This window comes from Panulirus ornatus, chromosome 43 (assembly GCF_036320965.1).
Source record: "Panulirus ornatus isolate Po-2019 chromosome 43, ASM3632096v1, whole genome shotgun sequence".
Taxonomy (NCBI): domain Eukaryota; kingdom Metazoa; phylum Arthropoda; class Malacostraca; order Decapoda; family Palinuridae; genus Panulirus; species Panulirus ornatus.
In genome coordinates this window covers 8,316,224-8,333,895 of record NC_092266.1, presented here as the reverse complement: position 1 = coordinate 8,333,895, position 17,672 = coordinate 8,316,224, and the positions used below count along the sequence as shown (strand labels likewise).

Here is a 17,672-nt window from a genome sequence, read left to right as displayed (position 1 = left end):
ACAGAATCCGAAAGCTTATTTCCTGCTAGATAAATGTCATGTTGAGGTCATTTTTCAATTTGTCCCTTCCTCATTACTTTACATTAGTTTGCATTGAATTTCATGAACCACATTTTAAACTAGACTGATAATGCAAACAGTGAACAGTTCTTCAAAAGATGTAGGGATGGAACAATCACAGGACATAACATGAACTTGAGCAAGAAACTTATCAAAATAGATGGAAATTACTTTTGTAGTATAAGAGTGGTTGATGAATGGAATAAACTAAAAAAGATGTGGTAAATATAAATAGTATAAAAAAGTTTAAAAGGTTGTACAATAGTAGAGAATGTTTAAGAGATGGGGTCCCATAAGTGTAAAAACTACCTCCCTGTCCAATGCAAATAGATGATTACACATACAGTTATGCCATGTGCCAGTTCAGTGATAAACCCCAAAGGGGAGGTTGAAAAGCAGGGTTGACTGTGAGCTGGCTGCCTTGTACACGATGGTGGCTTACCAGGATGGTGAGACAGAATGTTAATCAGTGCACTATGGAGGTTTATGGGCTCTGTAAAATCTTCAGGTTATGCAGTCCCTCATTCACCTGTCTAATGTACTTATTTCTCACAATGGAGGAAAGATTTCTTGACAACCCAGCTGACATTAGGAAAACACTGGAAATGAACTATACTTACAGAAGAAACTATGAGTAACTAAAACCAATTTACTAAATTGTTCCCTAAACACATTTGTTAGCAACACATGACTTAAATTCTTACCTTTAGAGCATTATCTATCTTTGCAGTGTATACACCAGTCTCATAATAGAGTTCAGCAGTACCTGTGATTTGATAGAAGGTCTTTCCAGGAATAAATGTAAGCAACCTCACTATGTACTCCACAGACTGTTGTTCATCAACTGGAATTAGAGTAATTTACTTAAAAGTACATCTGATAAATATGGATATGGGAATTTTAGTAATATCAGTCCAATGTAAGATTCTTACAATAACATATTCATATCCATCTTATTATACTTAAGCACTGTTTCTTGCATCAGCAAGGTAGCACAAGGAAACAGACAAAGAATGGTCCAACCACCCAAATACACATATAAATACATATATGCCCATACACCCACATATACATACATATGCATTTCAGTGTATACATACATATCCATATACAGACATACATATATACACATGTACATATTCATACTTGCTGCTTTCGGCCATTCCCATCGCCACCCCACCACACATGAAATAGCATCTCCCCCTCCAGCGAAGTCCCCCACTCTGTCGTTCACTTTCACTTCCATGGTTCCATCCGCTGCTAAGTCCACTTGCAGATATCAAACACTTCACTTCCTCCAGTTTTTCTCCATTCAATAACACCTCCTAATTAAATTGTCCCTCAACCCTACTGCACCTAATAACCTTGCTCTTATTCACATTTACTCTCAACTTTCTTCTTTCACACACTTTACCAAACTCAGTCACCAGCTTCTGCAGTTTCTCACCTGAATCAGCCACAAGCTGATTTGGGTGAGTGAACAACAACTGACTCATTTCCCAAGCCTTCTCATCCGCAACAGACTACGTACTTGCCCCTCTCTCAAAAACTCTTGCATTGACCTCCCTAACCACCTCATCCATAAACAAATTAAATAACCATGGCAACATCACGCACCCCTACCGCAAACTGACATTCACTGGGAACCAATCACTTTCCTCTCTTCTTACTCTTACACATGCCTTACATCTTTGGTAAAAACCTTTCACTGCTTCTAGCAACTTGACTCCCACACCATATACTCTTAATACCTTCCACAAAGCATCTATATGAACCCTATCATATGCCCTGTCCAGATCCATAAATGCAATACTTATAATAATAAAGTTAGTTTAATATTCATAGCAATGAAGGAAATAAACTCATCAAGATCCTCCCTTAATTCAAGGTGGGTGACCTACATGAAAACTTAAAAACCTCTGGATATTCCTCTCATCAAATAACACTAGAAACAGTAAATTGGCACAAATTTCCAACATACTGACTTATCCTTTTCTCTTATCCTTTCCTTCCTTCTTTTCTCAGTTACATATTCTTTATTGTTCCATTATGTATGTTCATATCTCTTCAACACACCTTTGTTCAACTCTACAAATTCTTGTGTAAGTTCAAATTTTATATTACATCATCATTTTCCATACCATCAACCACATCTCCTAATGACAATCATGTCACACTGGACATTACACCTTACCATGTGTTTATTAATTTGCCAATGTAACATCCCATCAACAGCTTCTTCTCACATAACTAGGTGAATCCATCACCCAATCATTGGTTGGCATGTTTAATTCATCCTAATCTTCAACATCAGTGTATACTTCCCAATTTCAGCTTATAATAATCTCTGATGAATATATTTCTACACCATTTCCAATTTCTTTTATTAAATTCATTTTTTAACTGCTCCACACTACCTCTCAGAAAATTTCCCCTTCACAGAAAGACATCCATATGTTTCCACTAATCTTTTCCAGAACTTTACACACCACACTAATTAGTGAGACTGGTCTGTGGTTCAGTGCCTGTTCTGTCTCCTCTCTTGAATTTAGGTATGACATTTGCCCGTTTCCATTACCTTGGCACTATACCTCTCTCCAGTGACATCTTGAATAGTAATTCAACTGGTCTATCAAACGTATCTGCACACCTCTTTAGCACATATGATGAAATCTCATCAAAACCTTGAGCCTTGTATTGGTCAAGTCCTTTTAATATTCTGTTAATATCTTTTCAAGATTTCCTGATGATTTAAAGTCTACCTCACTGGTGCTAAAGCTATAGCATCTTCTGTGAAAATTCTTTTGAATTTGCTAATGAGTTCCTTGCATACCATTAAATCACTCTCAATGATAATTCCCTCTAAATCCCTTAACCTGATTAGCTGCTTCTTAACTGACAGCTGGCTCCTAATAAATTTATGGAATAGTAATGGATTTCCAGCTGGCTTGTCCACAATATTCTTTTCAAAGTTTCTTTGTTTTTTATTTCTTATCTTGCTATACTCATTTTGTGTTCTATTGTACCTTGTTAATGCTAGCTAGGTAGAGTGCTGTCTATATTTTCACCACTGTGCCTCTTGAAGTTCCTTTGCTTTATGACATGCTTTATTAAATCCTTCCTTCCTCTTTCTTACCCATGCCTCTTCTTCCTCATCATAAACTTCACAGAACCTCTCAACACAACACCGTGGTTCCTGGCTACTGAATTCCATTTTCCAATTTACCTTACCATAAGAATTATTGAGGTCTGTGTAGTTTCCACAATTATATCTCCTCTTTATTTTTTCCTTCACCTCTGCTCTTTCTATGTCCTCTTTTACCACATATTCAAACCTGCTGTTTTGTACGTAATGTTCTTAATATCCATGCTAGCATGAGTGAAGATGAGGTCTAGTAATGATGGTGTATCAGTCCCTCCCTCTCATCCTAGCATACTACATGGCACACTGGTTAAAGACATTTTCCTATATACACTCTAAACACTTGTGTTTCCATGACTCACTATCACCATGAGAATCCAAATTCCCTCTGTCTTTATCTTTATAACTGAAATCCCCCATTATCAGCAGTTTACCATTTCTAAAAGATGAATGTCTCACTGCTTCCTGTATCATCCTGATTGTTCCTTCATTGTTATCATTGTATATTTGTTGCAGTGACCAAGGATCAGAGCTCATTCAATGGTACAGTCCTCTAGGAATCAAGGTAAGTCATCTGAACCATATACCTTGTCCACCTGGAACTAGGTGAGTACTCAAAAATCCTACACAAAGACAATGTTGGAGAACGCAAATGTTCAGTGGGAGGAGATAGGGGTGGTAGATGAGGAGAAGAGCCATCAAGAATAAAATTAAAGGAATATAAGACATCAAAAAGAGTGGCTTTATCAGTTGAAAAGTTAGTGATTGACAGTTTGATTAAGTTATAAGAGCTGTGGAAAGGATGAATTACAGGAGATATTGGAGATGTTTTTGGTTAAGGAACATAAAGATTTATCAATAGAAAAGTCACATCAGCACATTTTCCTTTTATGGTATGCTTGACTTTACCAAGAACAAATTTGCAATGATTCTTAGCAGAAGTTAAAAAATGTGGGTTTCTGGGAATGGGAAAAGCTTCATCACCTAGTACATTCCATTCCTGAAGTGACAGGCACAAGAACAGGAGTCATCCAACCATGTTTTAAGGGAAGAAAGATTTAATAGACAATGGGATGGCGGACTCCATCTTAGCCAATATAACCTCTGTTATGCATTCAGCACAACATAAGGCATCCTGTCCAGTGAACCAATTCTGCCCTCCTCCATCCCGAGTGGTCAATCCTTACCTCTCAGCAGAAAAAATCATACTTGTCAGCGAAGACAAAGGGAGCATTGTGCTTCTTGCTGCAAAGCAAAGTCTATACTTTTTTGACCCATCAATCAACCTCTTTCCTGAGGCTTCTTTTTCCCCTGAGTAATTCCATCTCCTTTACAATACTTTGGGAAGTATGCTTACTCTTGGCCCTTCCAGCCAAATGTCTGTTAGTTTGCTTAACTCAAAGAGGCCTACACAACCAAAGGGCACTTTTGAAGTGAAATTGCAATTTCTGCATCAACTTGCCATGCTTCCCAACCAAAGTGACTATGCTGGTAATCAATCTGAAGCATATAAGAAAAATTTTAATTGAATTTCTTATTCTTGATTACCAATATGTACAGTGATTTCTAAAATTATTTTTGAAATATTTTTCAGCAATTTGAAGCCTGCAGTGAACATTATTAACCATTAAAATTCTGAGAACAGTATAAGGAGTTTCTCCAAACTAATGGAAAGTTCACCAAAATAACAGATTTCTGGGAGAATCATATCTAGGGCTGCCAGATTTAACATTGTCTACATGTACCTATTTTGTTTCTCTGAGTTAGCTGTTTGAACTCTATCACTGGAAAAATCCAAACAGATATTAGAAGCCTGATAAGTCCTGATTAGTTATAGCTGTCACTAAATAATCATAGCCTTAAAATCGCGATGGGAATGAATAAAGGCAGACAGTATTCCCTCAACAGTATGACAGTTGAGGGAATAATTGGTATACATGGAGTGTTCAGTGTTGTAAATGGAAATGGTGAAGAGCTTGTAGATTTATGTGCTGAAAAAGGACTGGTGATTGGGAATACCTGGCTTAAAAAGAGAGATATACATAAGTATACATATGTAAGTAGGAGAGATGGCCAGAGAGCGTTATTGGATTACGTGTTAATTGATAGACGCACGAAAGAGAGACTTTTGGATGTTAATGTGCTGAGAGGTGCAACTGGAGGGATGTCTGATCATTATCTTGTGGAGGCGAAGGTGAAATTTTGTAGAGGTTTTCAGAAAAGAAGAGAGAATGTTGGGGTGAAGAGAGTGGTGAGAGTAAGTGAATTTGGGAAGGAGACTTGTGTGAGGAAGTACCAGGAGAGACTGAGTACAGAATGGAAAAAGGTGAGAACAAAGGAGGTAAGGGGAGTGGGGGAGGAATGGGATGTATTTAGGGAAGCAGTGATGGCTTGCGCAAAAGATGCTTGTGGCATGAGAAGTGTGGGAGGTGGGTTGATTAGAAAAGGTAGTGAGTGGTGGGATGAAGAAGTGAGATTATTAGTGAAAGAGAAGAGAGAGGCATTTGGACGATTTTTGCAGGGAAAAAATGCAAATGAGTGGGAGAGGTATAAAGAAAGAGGCAGGAGGTCAAGAGAAAGGTGCAAGAGGTGAAAAAGAGGGCAAATGAGAGTTGGGGTGAGAGAGTATCATTAAATTTCAGGGAGAATAAAAAGATGTTTTGGAAGGAGGTAAATAAAAGCGTAAGACAAGGGAGCAAATGGGAACTTCAGTGAAGGGGGCTAATGGGGAGGTGATAACAAGTAGTGGTGATGTGAGAAGGAGATGGAGTGAGTATTTTGAAGGTTTGTTGAATGTGTTTGATGATAGAGTGGCAGATATTGGGTGTTTTGGTCAAGGTGGTGAGCAAAGTGAGAGGGTTAGGGAAAATGATTTGGTAAATAGAGAAGAGGTAGTAAAAGCTTTACGGAAGATGAAAGCCGGCAAGGCAGCAGGTTTGGATGGTACTGCAGTGGAATTTATTAAAAAAGGGGGTGACTGTATTGTTGACTGGTTGGTATGGTTATTTAATGTATGTATAATTCATGGTGAGGTGTGCCTGAGGATTGGCGGAATGCTTGCATAGTGCCATTGTACAAAGGCAAAGGGGATAAGAATGAGTGCTCAAATTACAGAGGTATAAGTTTGTTGAGTATTCCTGGTAAATTATATGGGAGGGTATTGATTGAGAGGGTGAAGGCATGTACAGAGCATCAGATTGGGGAAGAGCAGTGTGGTTTCAGAAGTGGTAGAGGATGTGTGTATCAGATGTTTGCCTTGAAGAATGTATGTGAGAAATACTTAGAAAAACAAATGGATTTGTATGTAGCATTTATGGATCTGGAGAAGGCATATGATAGAGTTGATAGAGATGCCCTGTGGAAGGTTTTAAGAATATATGGTGTGGGAGGCAAGTTGTTAGAAGCAGTGAAAAGTTTTTATTGAGGATGTAAGGCATGTGTATGTGTAGGAAGAGAGGAAAGTGATTGGTTCTCAGTGAATGTAAGTTTGCGGCAGGGGTGTGTGATGTCTCCATGGTTGTTTAATTTGTTTATGGATGGGGTTGTTAGGGAGGTGAATGCAAGAGTTTTGGAAAGAGGGGCAAGTATGAAGTCTGTTGGGGATGAGAGAGCTTGGGAAGTGAGTCAGTTGTTGTTCGCTGATGATACAGCACTGGTGGCTGATTCATGTGAGAAACTGCAGAAGCTGGTGACTGAGTTTGGTAAAGTGTGTGAAAGAAGAAAGTTAAGAGTAAATGTGAATAAGAGCAAGGTTATTAGGTACAGTAGGGTTGAGGGTCAAGTCAATTGGGAGGTAAGTTTGAATGGAGAAAAACTGGAGGAAGTAAAGTGTTTTAGATATCTGGGAGTGGATCTGGCAGCGGATGGAACCATGGAAGCGGAAGTGAATCATACGGTGGGGGAGGGGTCGAAAATTCTGGGAGCCTTGAAGAATGTTTGGAAGTCGAGAACATTATCTCGGAAAGCAAAAATGGGTATGTTTGAAGGAATAGTGGTCCCAACAATGTTGTATGGTTGCGAGGCGTGGGCTATGGATAGAGTTGTGCGCAGGAGGATGGATGTGCTGGAAATGAGATGTTTGAGGAAAATATGTGGTGTGAGGTGGTTTGATCGAGTAAGTAATGTAAGGGTAAGAGAGATGTGTGGAAATAAAAAGAGTGTGGTTGAGAGAGCAGAAGAGGGTGTTTTGAAATGGTTTGGTCACATGGAGAGAGTGAGTGAGGAAAGATTGACCAAGAGGATATATGTGTCAGAGGTGGAGGGAATGAGGAGAAGTGGGAGACCAAATTGGAGGTGGAAAGATGGAGTGAAGAAGATTTTGAGTGATCGGGGCCTGAACATGCAGGAGGGTGAAAGGCGTGCAAGGAATAGAGTGAATTGGAACGATGTGGTATACCGGGGTCGACATGCTGCCAATGGATTGAACCAGGGCATGTGAAGCGTCTGGGGTAAACCATGGAAAGTTGTGTGGGGCCTGGATGTGGAAAGGGAGCTGTGGTTTCGGTGTGTGAACAAATGGGGCCTTTGTTGTCTTTTCCTAGCGCTACCTCGCACACATGAGGGGGGAGGGGGTTGTTATTCCATGTGTGGCGAGGTGGCGATGGGAACAAATAAAGGCAGACAGTATGAATTATGTACATGTGTATATATGTATATGTCTGTGTGTGTATATAAATGTGTACATTGAGATGTATAGGTATGTATATTTGCGTGTGTGGACGTGTATGTATATACATGTGTATGTGGGCGGGTTGGGCCATTCTTTCGTCTGTTTCCTTGTGCTACCTCGCTAATGCAGGAGACAGCGACAAAGCAAAATAAATAAATAAATAAAGTATGAATTATGTACATGCGTATGTATGTATATGTCTGTGTGTGTATATATATGTATACATTGAGATGTACAGGTATGTATATTTGCGTGTGTGGACGTGTATGTATATACATGTGTATATGGGTGGGTTGGGCCATTCTTTTGCCTGTTTCCTTGCGCTACATCGCTAACGCGGGAGACAGCAACAAAGCAAAATATATAAATAAATATAAATAAAATGTTCACTGTTAACATGTACTGAAAAGGAATAATTAAATCATGAATAACTAACTCCATTTGGATAAGTATGAAGATACACAAGCAAACAAAATTTATGCTAGAAATGAAGTACAGACAAATGATTGTTCTTACCATTATTCTCGACAAAACCATTGGTAGAAATATAGATTTTCTGAAGTATCCAGTGAGTTCCATGTACGTTTCTCTCAGGCTTAGGTACATTGAAGCCATGGGAATGAAGAAAGAGCATCATTTGATTCTGTGCAACAACAATTTTCTCATTCTGAGAGTCCTGGGAGTTAAGGATCTTGAACACATATCCATGTGGACAAAGTTCCGTAATATATGGATTGTTTATCTCTGAATCCGTCTGCAATGGAAAAAATAAGTTAGTTCAAATCATCATCAACCTTATCACAAAATGATTGTAAAAGAATCTGTTATGTGGTATACAAATGGCCCTAACATTTAAAAAACATGAGGTTTATCAGTTAACACCATTTCTCAATGTTAAAAGCTTATACACAAAAGAAAATGTAGATTTTCTCGAAGGGAGAAAACCCATTTCCTTACTACAGTTAGAACCCTATGAGCGGTTGTGAAAAAAGCTTTATTGGTGAGGGGTTTAGGTATCTGTTTACATCCCAAAATGAGATATATCCATGAGAATTTATCCCTTATGACTATCATAAAACAGATAATGCCAATAGGTGCTCATTCACATGACTGCAAGATCCTAAAGCAGCCTGCATAAGTCCATAATGTCACAGAATGAGTGAGAAGGTAATGCCATTTGACCAGCCATCCGCTTTTACTTACTGAGTGCTGATGCCTGTGTCCACAGGACTTACTGTCAAGAGTCAAGAAATGTGTTTCCAGAAATAAAAGAACAGAAAGAAGGAAAGAAAGTATATGGATGCTTATGGGGCTCTGCTTACAATTTCTCATCTACAGAAGACCATTAATGCCTTTGAGAGCATACCATATGAAAGAGGAGGGACTTTAAGAAATACCAAAGCAAAACTAAAGAAAGGAGCTATCCTAATGACAACAAAACCAAGTCTAGAAAATCCTCCTCTATGGCATACTCAGAGCAACAGAAAGTCATACAGAGCAAAACAAGCATTGATAAGATGTTGTTTGTTGAATGGCAAAGACCACTTCTGCTAATCTCTTCCAGTGAGAGGTTTTATGAGAAAGTCAAGGGAGATGTCCTTCTGCACTGTATCAAAATAAATTTATTCCTAAAGTCATCCATATCACTTTGGGAAAAAGATTTTAGGTTTGGACTAGTCTTTACCCATAAAAGATGTTCTTCAAACTTTTGTAGATTGTTAAGCCTAAAATATGCATGATATTATCAATACTTCTTCCTGATCCCAAAGCTATAATAAACTTTTTTTTCACAAACTGATAGTGCAGAGACATATGCTTGTCAGGGTAAGAGACAAAAAGAATCCAGGTCTTTTCTTTTTTCCATTTAGAATGATATGAAGGAACCAAAGTTTCTTTGTGAAAAGAGTGGCTCAAAAGTATACTTCACAAAGGACTAGAAATACTAATATGTCCTAAAGCTATAGGCTCCCATAGAATTCCTTTTATATGAAACAAATGGATTTGTATGTAGCATTTATGGATCTGGAGAAGGCATATGATAGAGTTGATAGAGATGCTCTGTGGAAGGTATTAAGAATATATGGTGTGGGAGGCAAGTTGTTAGAAGCAGTGAAAAGTTTTTATCGAGGATGTAAGGCATGTGTACGTGTAGGAAGAGAGGAAAGTGATTGGTTCTCAGTGAATGTAGGTTTGCGGCAGGGGTGTGTGATGTCTCCATGGTTGTTTAATTTGTTTATGGATGGGGTTGTTAGGGAGGTGAATGCAAGAGTTTTGGAAAGAGGGGCAAGTATGAAGTCTGTTGGGGATGAGAGAGCTTGGGAAGTGAGTCAGTTGTTGTTCGCTGATGATACAGCGCTGGTGGCTGATTCATGTGAGAAACTGCAGAAGCTGGTGACTGAGTTTGGTAAAGTGTGTGAAAGAAGAAAGTTAAGAGTAAATGTGAATAAGAGCAAGGTTATTAGGTACAGTAGGGTTGAGGGTCAAGTCAATTGGGAGGTGAGTTTGAATGGAGAAAAACTGGAGGAAGTGAAGTGTTTTAGATATCTGGGAGTGGATCTGGCAGCGGATGGAACCATGGAAGCGGAAGTGGATCATAGGGTGGGGGAGGGGGCGAAAATTCTGGGAGCCTTGAAGAATGTGTGGAAGTCGAGAACATTATCTCGGAAAGCAAAAATGAGTATGTTTGAAGGAATAGTGGTTCCAACAATGTTGTATGGTTGTGAGGCGTGGGCTATGGATAGAGTTGTGCGCAGGAGGATGGATGTGCTGGAAATGAGATGTTTGAGGACAATGTGTGGTGTGAGGTGGTTTGATCGAGTAAGTAACGTAAGGGTAAGAGAGATGTGTGGAAATAAAAAGAGCGTGGTTGAGAGAGCAGAAGAGGGTGTTTTGAAATGGTTTGGGCACATGGAGAGAATGAGTGAGGAAAGATTGACCAAGAGGATATATGTGTCGGAGGTGGAGGGAACGAGGAGAAGAGGGAGACCAAATTGGAGGTGGAAAGATGGAGTGAAAAAGATTTTGAGTGATCGGGGCCTGAACATGCAGGAGGGTGAAAAGAGGGCAAGGAATAGAGTGAATTGGAGCGATGTGGTATACCGGGGTTGACGTGCTGTCAGTGGATTAAATCGGGGCATGTGAAGCGTCTGGGGTAAACCATGGAAAGCTGTGTAGGTATGTATATTTTGCGTGTGTGTGGATGTATGTATATACATGTGTATGGGGGTGGGTTGGGCCATATCTTTCGTCTGTTTCCTTGCGCTACCTTGCAAACGCGGGAGACAGCGACAAAGCAAAAAAAAAAAAAAAAAAAATGAAACAATAGTGGTACTGGTTTTATTCTTGTCATATGAAAGACCTCAGAAGATTTTCAAGTTGACTGGTACTTTGTCTAGGTGGAAGGGTGAAAATCATGAAAAAGATTACCTGCAAAGTGTCCCCTACTCTGTATGTATCCCTTTGAGGAAACCCAAAGTTCAGAGTCCAAAAACTAGATTTTGATCATGACTCCCTCCCAGACCATGATGAATTTTATGGGATTCTGAGGAATCTTGGGAAGGGTTTGGTATGTCTGTAGTGGCCCTTTGACTCAAGGTTGTTTTACCCACTTCAGGACTACTCTCATCACTCAACCAGTCAGTTTGAGAATCATATCAAAGGTCTCCATTAGTGGAAAAAGGTAATATGAGTCCAAACATTCCTATCTAAGTCCATGGCATATGCAGGAATTCAAAAAGTAAAAGGCCACTGTTGGGGGCTGTTTGAGGTTCTTTGTGATAAGGAAGAGAATGACAACTCAGCAAATAGTGAGGTGAGAGAAGAAAAACCTATACTTAACTTAAAAAGAAACACCTTTAAACTTTATATGCAAGTAAGGAGGTGCAAATTAATGGCAGTTGTGGATGTATTTGCCAAGCCTGTTCTTAAATGTATTTATGGTTCTGCTTTTAACTGCTTTAAAAGTAAGTCCTTCCATACACTAACAATCCTGTTGAAGATAATGCCCTTTGCTCCATTTGAAGTACAATATTTACTTTCGAGTTCATATCCAATGCTATGGAAGAAAGTAAAGAAATCTAAGTTTAAGAAGTTTCTTTATCTCATATTATTAAAGCCATTGATAATTATGTATACCTGTGCTAAACCATCTCTTTACTTACTTATAAACAAATTGTAAAGAGTGAGGATTAGTTTTTTGTCTTAAATTCAAATGCCCTAATCTACGAATCCTAAAATATTTTTTTGCCTTTTTACTGCTTCTATACACTGCTAACTTGTCTTTAAGTTATAGATTATTTTTTTTTTTTTTCATACTATTTGCCATTTCCCGCGTTAGCGAGGTAGCGTTAAGAACAGAGAACTGGGCCTTAGAGGGAATATCCTCACCTGAACCCCTTCTCTGTTCCTTCTTTTGGAAAATTAAAAAAAAAAAAAAAAAAAACAAGAAAGGGGAGGATTTCCAGCCACCCGCTCCCTCCCCTTTTAGTCGCCTTCTACGACACGCAGGGAATACGTGGGAAGTATTCTTTCTCCCCCATCCCCAGGGATAAGGAGATTATTATAGCTACATTTTTTCTTCATTCACCTTTTGGAGTTCAACAGAATTCATACTGAAGCTTATCTTCTTGATTTTACTACTGATGTGTAAGACTTTGCATATATCAATAATGAAATTGATTTGCCACCTGTGAGCCTGATCCGTCACTTTGTCTGTGTTAGTCTGAAGATGCAGACATTCAATTTCTGTTAAAGATGTACTTTCAAGCTTAGTATTGTCTAGGTATTATGATCCTATCCATTATCAACTTTTTCATTTTCTTTTCATACTTTTTGCCATTTCCCGCATTAACGAGGTAGCATTAAGAACAGAGGACTGAGCCTTTGAGGGAATATCCTCACCTGGCCTCCTTCTCTGTTCCTTCTTCTGGAAACAAAAAAAGTAAATATATGAGAAAAAAATAGTCACAAGACCTGTGGCACAACACTTGTCAGATCTAACTATTCTTAGGCTTAACCTTTAAACCTATACCACTTTTGTCTTGTGGCAAATGTTATAGCCCTGATCCCATTCTCTCATAACAAACTAAAGCTTCCCATCTCTGTTTAAAATTCCATTAACGTTTGCTTCTCCAATTACTGACAGGAGTCCTACCAAAATACTTCCATGGCTGGAAAAGTTATCATCCTTCTGAGCCATCCACAAGATATCAAAGAGAGTATATATATATTAGTATTATTATTATACTTTGTCGCTGTCTCCCGCGTTTGCGAGGTAGCGCAAGGAAACAGACGAAAGAACTGGCCCAACCCCCCCCATACACATGTATATACATACGTCCACACACGCAAATAATACATACCTACACAACTGGGAGGTGAGTTTCAATGGAGAAAAACTGGAGGAAGTGAAGTGTTTTAGATATCTGGGAGTGGATCTGGCAGCGGATGGAACCATGGAAGTGGAAGTGGATCATAGGGTGGGGGAGGGGGCGAAAATTCTGGGAGCCTTGAAGAATGTGTGGAAGTCGAGAACATTATCTCGGAAAGCAAAAATGGGTATGTTTGAAGGAATAGTGGTTCCAACAATGTTGTATGGTTGTGAGGCGTGGGCTATGGATAGAGTTGTGCGCAGGAGGATGGATGTGCTGGAAATGAGATGTTTGAGGACAATGTATGGTGTGAGGTGGTTTGATCGAGTGAGTAACGTAAGGGTAAGAGAGATGTGTGGAAATAAAAAGAGCGTGGTTGAGAGAGCAGAAGAGGGTGTTTTGAAGTGGTTTGGGCACATGGAGAGAATGAGTGAGGAAAGATTGACCAAGAGGATATATGTGTCAGAGGTGGAGGGAACGAGGAGAAGAGGGAGACCAAATTGGAGGTGGAAAGATGGAGTGAAAAAGATTTTGTGTGATCGGGGCCTGAACATGCAGGAGGGTGAAAGGAGGGCAAGGAATAGAGTGAATTGGAGCGATGTGGTATACCGGGGTTGACGTGCTGTCAGTGGATTGAATCAAGGCATGTGAAGCGTCTGGGGTAAACCATGGAAAGCTGTGTAGGTATGTATATTTGCGTGTGTGGACGTATGTATATACATGTGTATGGGGGGGGTTGGGCCATTTCTTTCGTCTGTTTCCTTGCGCTACCTCGCAAACGCGGGAGACAGCGACAAAGTATAATAAAAAAAAATATAAAATATATACATGTCAAATGGGTAAGAAGTGACATGTCGGTGCTCCCTATTGTAGTCAGCTGTAAACAGAAAAACTATTTCTAATCTATGATTGTTGTTATTTTCAGTACAAATAGTTTTTCTTCATTTCTTCATGTTTACAAAATTCTGTCTGTGTGCATTACATAAGACTGTATTAATAACATGTACAGTATATGTAAAGATATATAAAATAAGGGACATTTGCATAAGGTGAAATTAGGCCTTGAAAGGAAATAATAACTTGTGTATTGTGATTAGGTGTATATAAAGCACATTACACCTGGGGAAAACCATAATCATCATATAGTTACAAAGATAAGGAGCACCAATGCCACCAGCATAGACCTTCCCCTGTTCACTTAACACATTATCATACCAACACAGGAGAAAGTACATTACATTTTTGGGTACTTTCTTACAAATGAATATTACAGAAATATTATCCAATGGGAGGGTATTGAATGAGAGGGTGAAGGCATGTACAAAGCATCAGATTGAGGAGGAGCAATGTGGTTTCAAAAGTGGTAGAGGAAGTGTGGATCAGGTGTTTGCTTTGAAGAATGTCTGAGTGAAATACTTAGACAAACAGATGGATTTGCATGTGGTATTTATGGATCTGGAAAAAGCAGATGATAGGGATGATAGAGATGTTCTTTTGAAGGTCTTAAGAATATATGGTGTGGGAAGGAAGCAGCTAGAGGCAGAGAAGTTTTTATCAAGCATGTAGGGCATGTGTACGAGTAGGAGGAGAGGAGAGTAATTGGTTCTCAGTTAAGGGTGGTTTGCAGGAAGGGTGTATGATGTCACCAGGGTTATTTAATTTGTCTATGGATGGGGTGGTTAGGGAGGTAAATGCAAGTAAGAGATTTGGAGAGGGGGGTGAGTATGCAGTCTGTTGGGGATGAGAGGGCCTGGGAAGGGAGTCAGTTGTTGTTTGCTGATGATACAGCACTGGTGGCTGATTTGAATGGAAAATTGCAGAAGTTGGTGACTGAGTTTGGAAGAGTGTATGAAAGGAGAAAGCTAAGAGTGAATATAAATAAAATCTGAAAGAAGTGAATGGGATTGTAAAAGTTTGAGAGATTGAGTTTAAGAGAGTTTCAAAGACTCTCGAGATAGTAGAACTGAGAAATGTGGGGTGATATCTGGATGGTTAAAGTGGTCTCCTGTCGTACCATTGAGCTGTACCAAGGCATGTTTCCAAGCAGAGGGGAAAATCTGAGTTTTTAGACCAAGTCAGAATAAGCATCCCTTGCACACAACATTCCATGCATTCTTCCAGCATTTCTCTCCTCCAGTACTCTCCCACTATTTCCCCATGTCACAGTTGGTCTTTCTTGAACACCAACCCCTTTAATTGTACTATCATACCCTCTCCTTGTAAACTTCCCATCTTGCATTCTTTTCACATGTCCAAACCACTGTAAAGTATTATGTTTCATCCACTCTTAACACACTACAAATCATTCCCTTTGCATTCCCCATTATATCACATCTCTCACACCTCTTCATTTTTTTCTTCATTCCTTGTATTCATACATCATGCTTCTCTCAAATAACTCATTTCCACAGCCAGAAGTCTTGACCTCTGGGACTCATTCCATATCCATGTTTCTCGTAGCATAGGTCAGGGTCAGGAAGACTATGCTGCTCCTTAATCCTTTTTCACTTCCATACTAACAACTCTACCCTTTATCATTTCATAAGGGACCCAACGACTCTTCTACCCTGTAATGCTCTCTCCCTTATCTCTCCTTCCATATCACCATGCTTACTAAGACAGCTCCAAAGTACTTAATTCTCTCATCTCTTCCAATCTTTCTCCCCGATATCTATAAAATGGTTTAGTACACTTTCTTCTTTCACTCTAAAGGGTTTTACAACTCTATAGTTTCACTCTGTTTTCTTTCAAACACAATTATTTACTTTTACTTGCATTTACCTTCAATTGCCTATGCTTACACATCATAAAACACAACCTTCTGCAACTCCACTTCGCTCTTAGCATACAACACAGTATCATCTGCAAACAGGATTGTCATTAGCCGAATTACATCGCTGCCACATTCCACCTCTGCACCCCTTTTTCCTAGTTTTGCTTTGACCTCTCTTATTACTTCATCCATGTTGAAAAGCCACACTGATATCAAACAGCCCTGTTTGTTAAATTTGTTTATGGATGGGGTTGTTAAGTTACATTCTGAAACCACACTGCTCTTCCCCAATCTGATGATATAGATGATAAAAAGTTTGAGTTCTAGGACTTAGCTTTGACAAGGAATACTCAGTAATTATAGAGTGCAACAATTTGCTATGTACTGCATGGCTCACTCAAGTAATTGTGGAGGCAGACAAGCACTCAGTTCTCAGGAATAAAATGTGAATCACTTTCTCAATAAGGTTAAGTTAGGTTAAGTAAGCTGATAATGTGCAACACGTTACGTACAAATCTGTTCAGTAAGGATATCCAAGATGTGAAAACAGTACCTCATCCATACAGTACAAAGAGATCTGTCGATAGACAGACACATATGTTCAGCCTGGGTAGGGCATCCAGTACCTCGCTCACACAGGATATCACCTCATTGTGAATGAGGTGGCCAGATACCCTTCCCAACATCCACATCTGACCAATGATGTACATAGATCAGTTGCATAACTGGGGTAGCTGTGCTGAAAATGAAAACATCTAACATCAGAATGAGACTTTAAGTTTTCTTTATGAAATGTTAGCTTTCGTCTCATTTGGGGTTTCCATGATAGGTTAAACACTATACTAATACCAATAAGGTTTATCATATCAAATGATGGAACCATAAGTCTGTCTAAGGAGACGGGGAAAGGCTTTAGAAATTGCAGTGAGAAAATGAACACAAAAAACAGGTCTCAGAAGCATTAAGCATCAATACCTTACACATACTACAATAGGTTCATTGTTGAAGAAATTTCTGTGATAAAAATGAGAGAGAGAGAGAGAGAGAGAGAGAGAGAGAGAGAGAGAGAGAGAGGGTAGATGGAAGATCTTCCTATGATATTATCATACCTTAATACAAAAGTTCCGGTCATCATAACTGCTCATCTCCTTGACAGATACAGTTGTGAGGCCAAATAGATTTTTAACCAATAAAGGGACATCATTTGCATGCACCATTGGCCGTGCGCAACGACCTGACGATAACTTTTCCCTTGGAGATTCTAATGATGTCGACATCTTAACCTGCAATAAATTGAACAAATGCTTTAGGGAGGGAAAGCAACAGGCAATATGTACAACACAGTTAAGGAAATAACTCAAGTGGCAACTCATAAATTCTGAGACAAATTTAATCAGTAATATAATGTTGAAGGTATTATCAATATCATATCAATACGGAAAATAACATTAAGATTCAACAGTTCAAAAGATCAAAATGTATGAAAGTATTCCAGTAAGAAGTTGGAAGAAATGTAATGTGGGATGCCACTAACATGAAGTGATCTGAACACATCTGACCAAGCTACCAGCAGGCACGGTTCCCGCAACATTCAAGCAGGCACGGTTCCCGCAACATTCAAGCAGGCATGGTTCCCTGCAACATTCAAGCAGGCACGGT

General features: G+C 39.3%; 1 protein-coding gene across 5 annotated transcripts in view; it reads right to left on the bottom strand.

Annotated features, from left to right (window-relative positions):
- The window catches only part of LOC139762297 (hydroxylysine kinase), a 122,526-nt gene that overhangs the window by 27,765 nt on the left and 77,089 nt on the right, over window positions 1–17,672 (bottom strand). For 4 of the 5 annotated variants that reach the window (XM_071686892.1, XM_071686893.1, XM_071686890.1 and 1 more), the window contains 3 exons: window positions 17,123–17,296; window positions 8,388–8,625; window positions 765–904 (listed from right to left, as the gene is read on the bottom strand). In XM_071686892.1, coding sequence (XP_071542993.1) covers window positions 765–904; window positions 8,388–8,625; window positions 17,123–17,290 — 546 coding nt within the window. In that variant the 5' untranslated portion in view covers window positions 17,291–17,296. Of the gene's footprint in view, window positions 1–764; window positions 905–8,387; window positions 8,626–16,021; window positions 16,158–17,122; window positions 17,297–17,672 lie in introns of those variants that run through there. The other variant, XM_071686894.1, reaches the window with a different exon arrangement.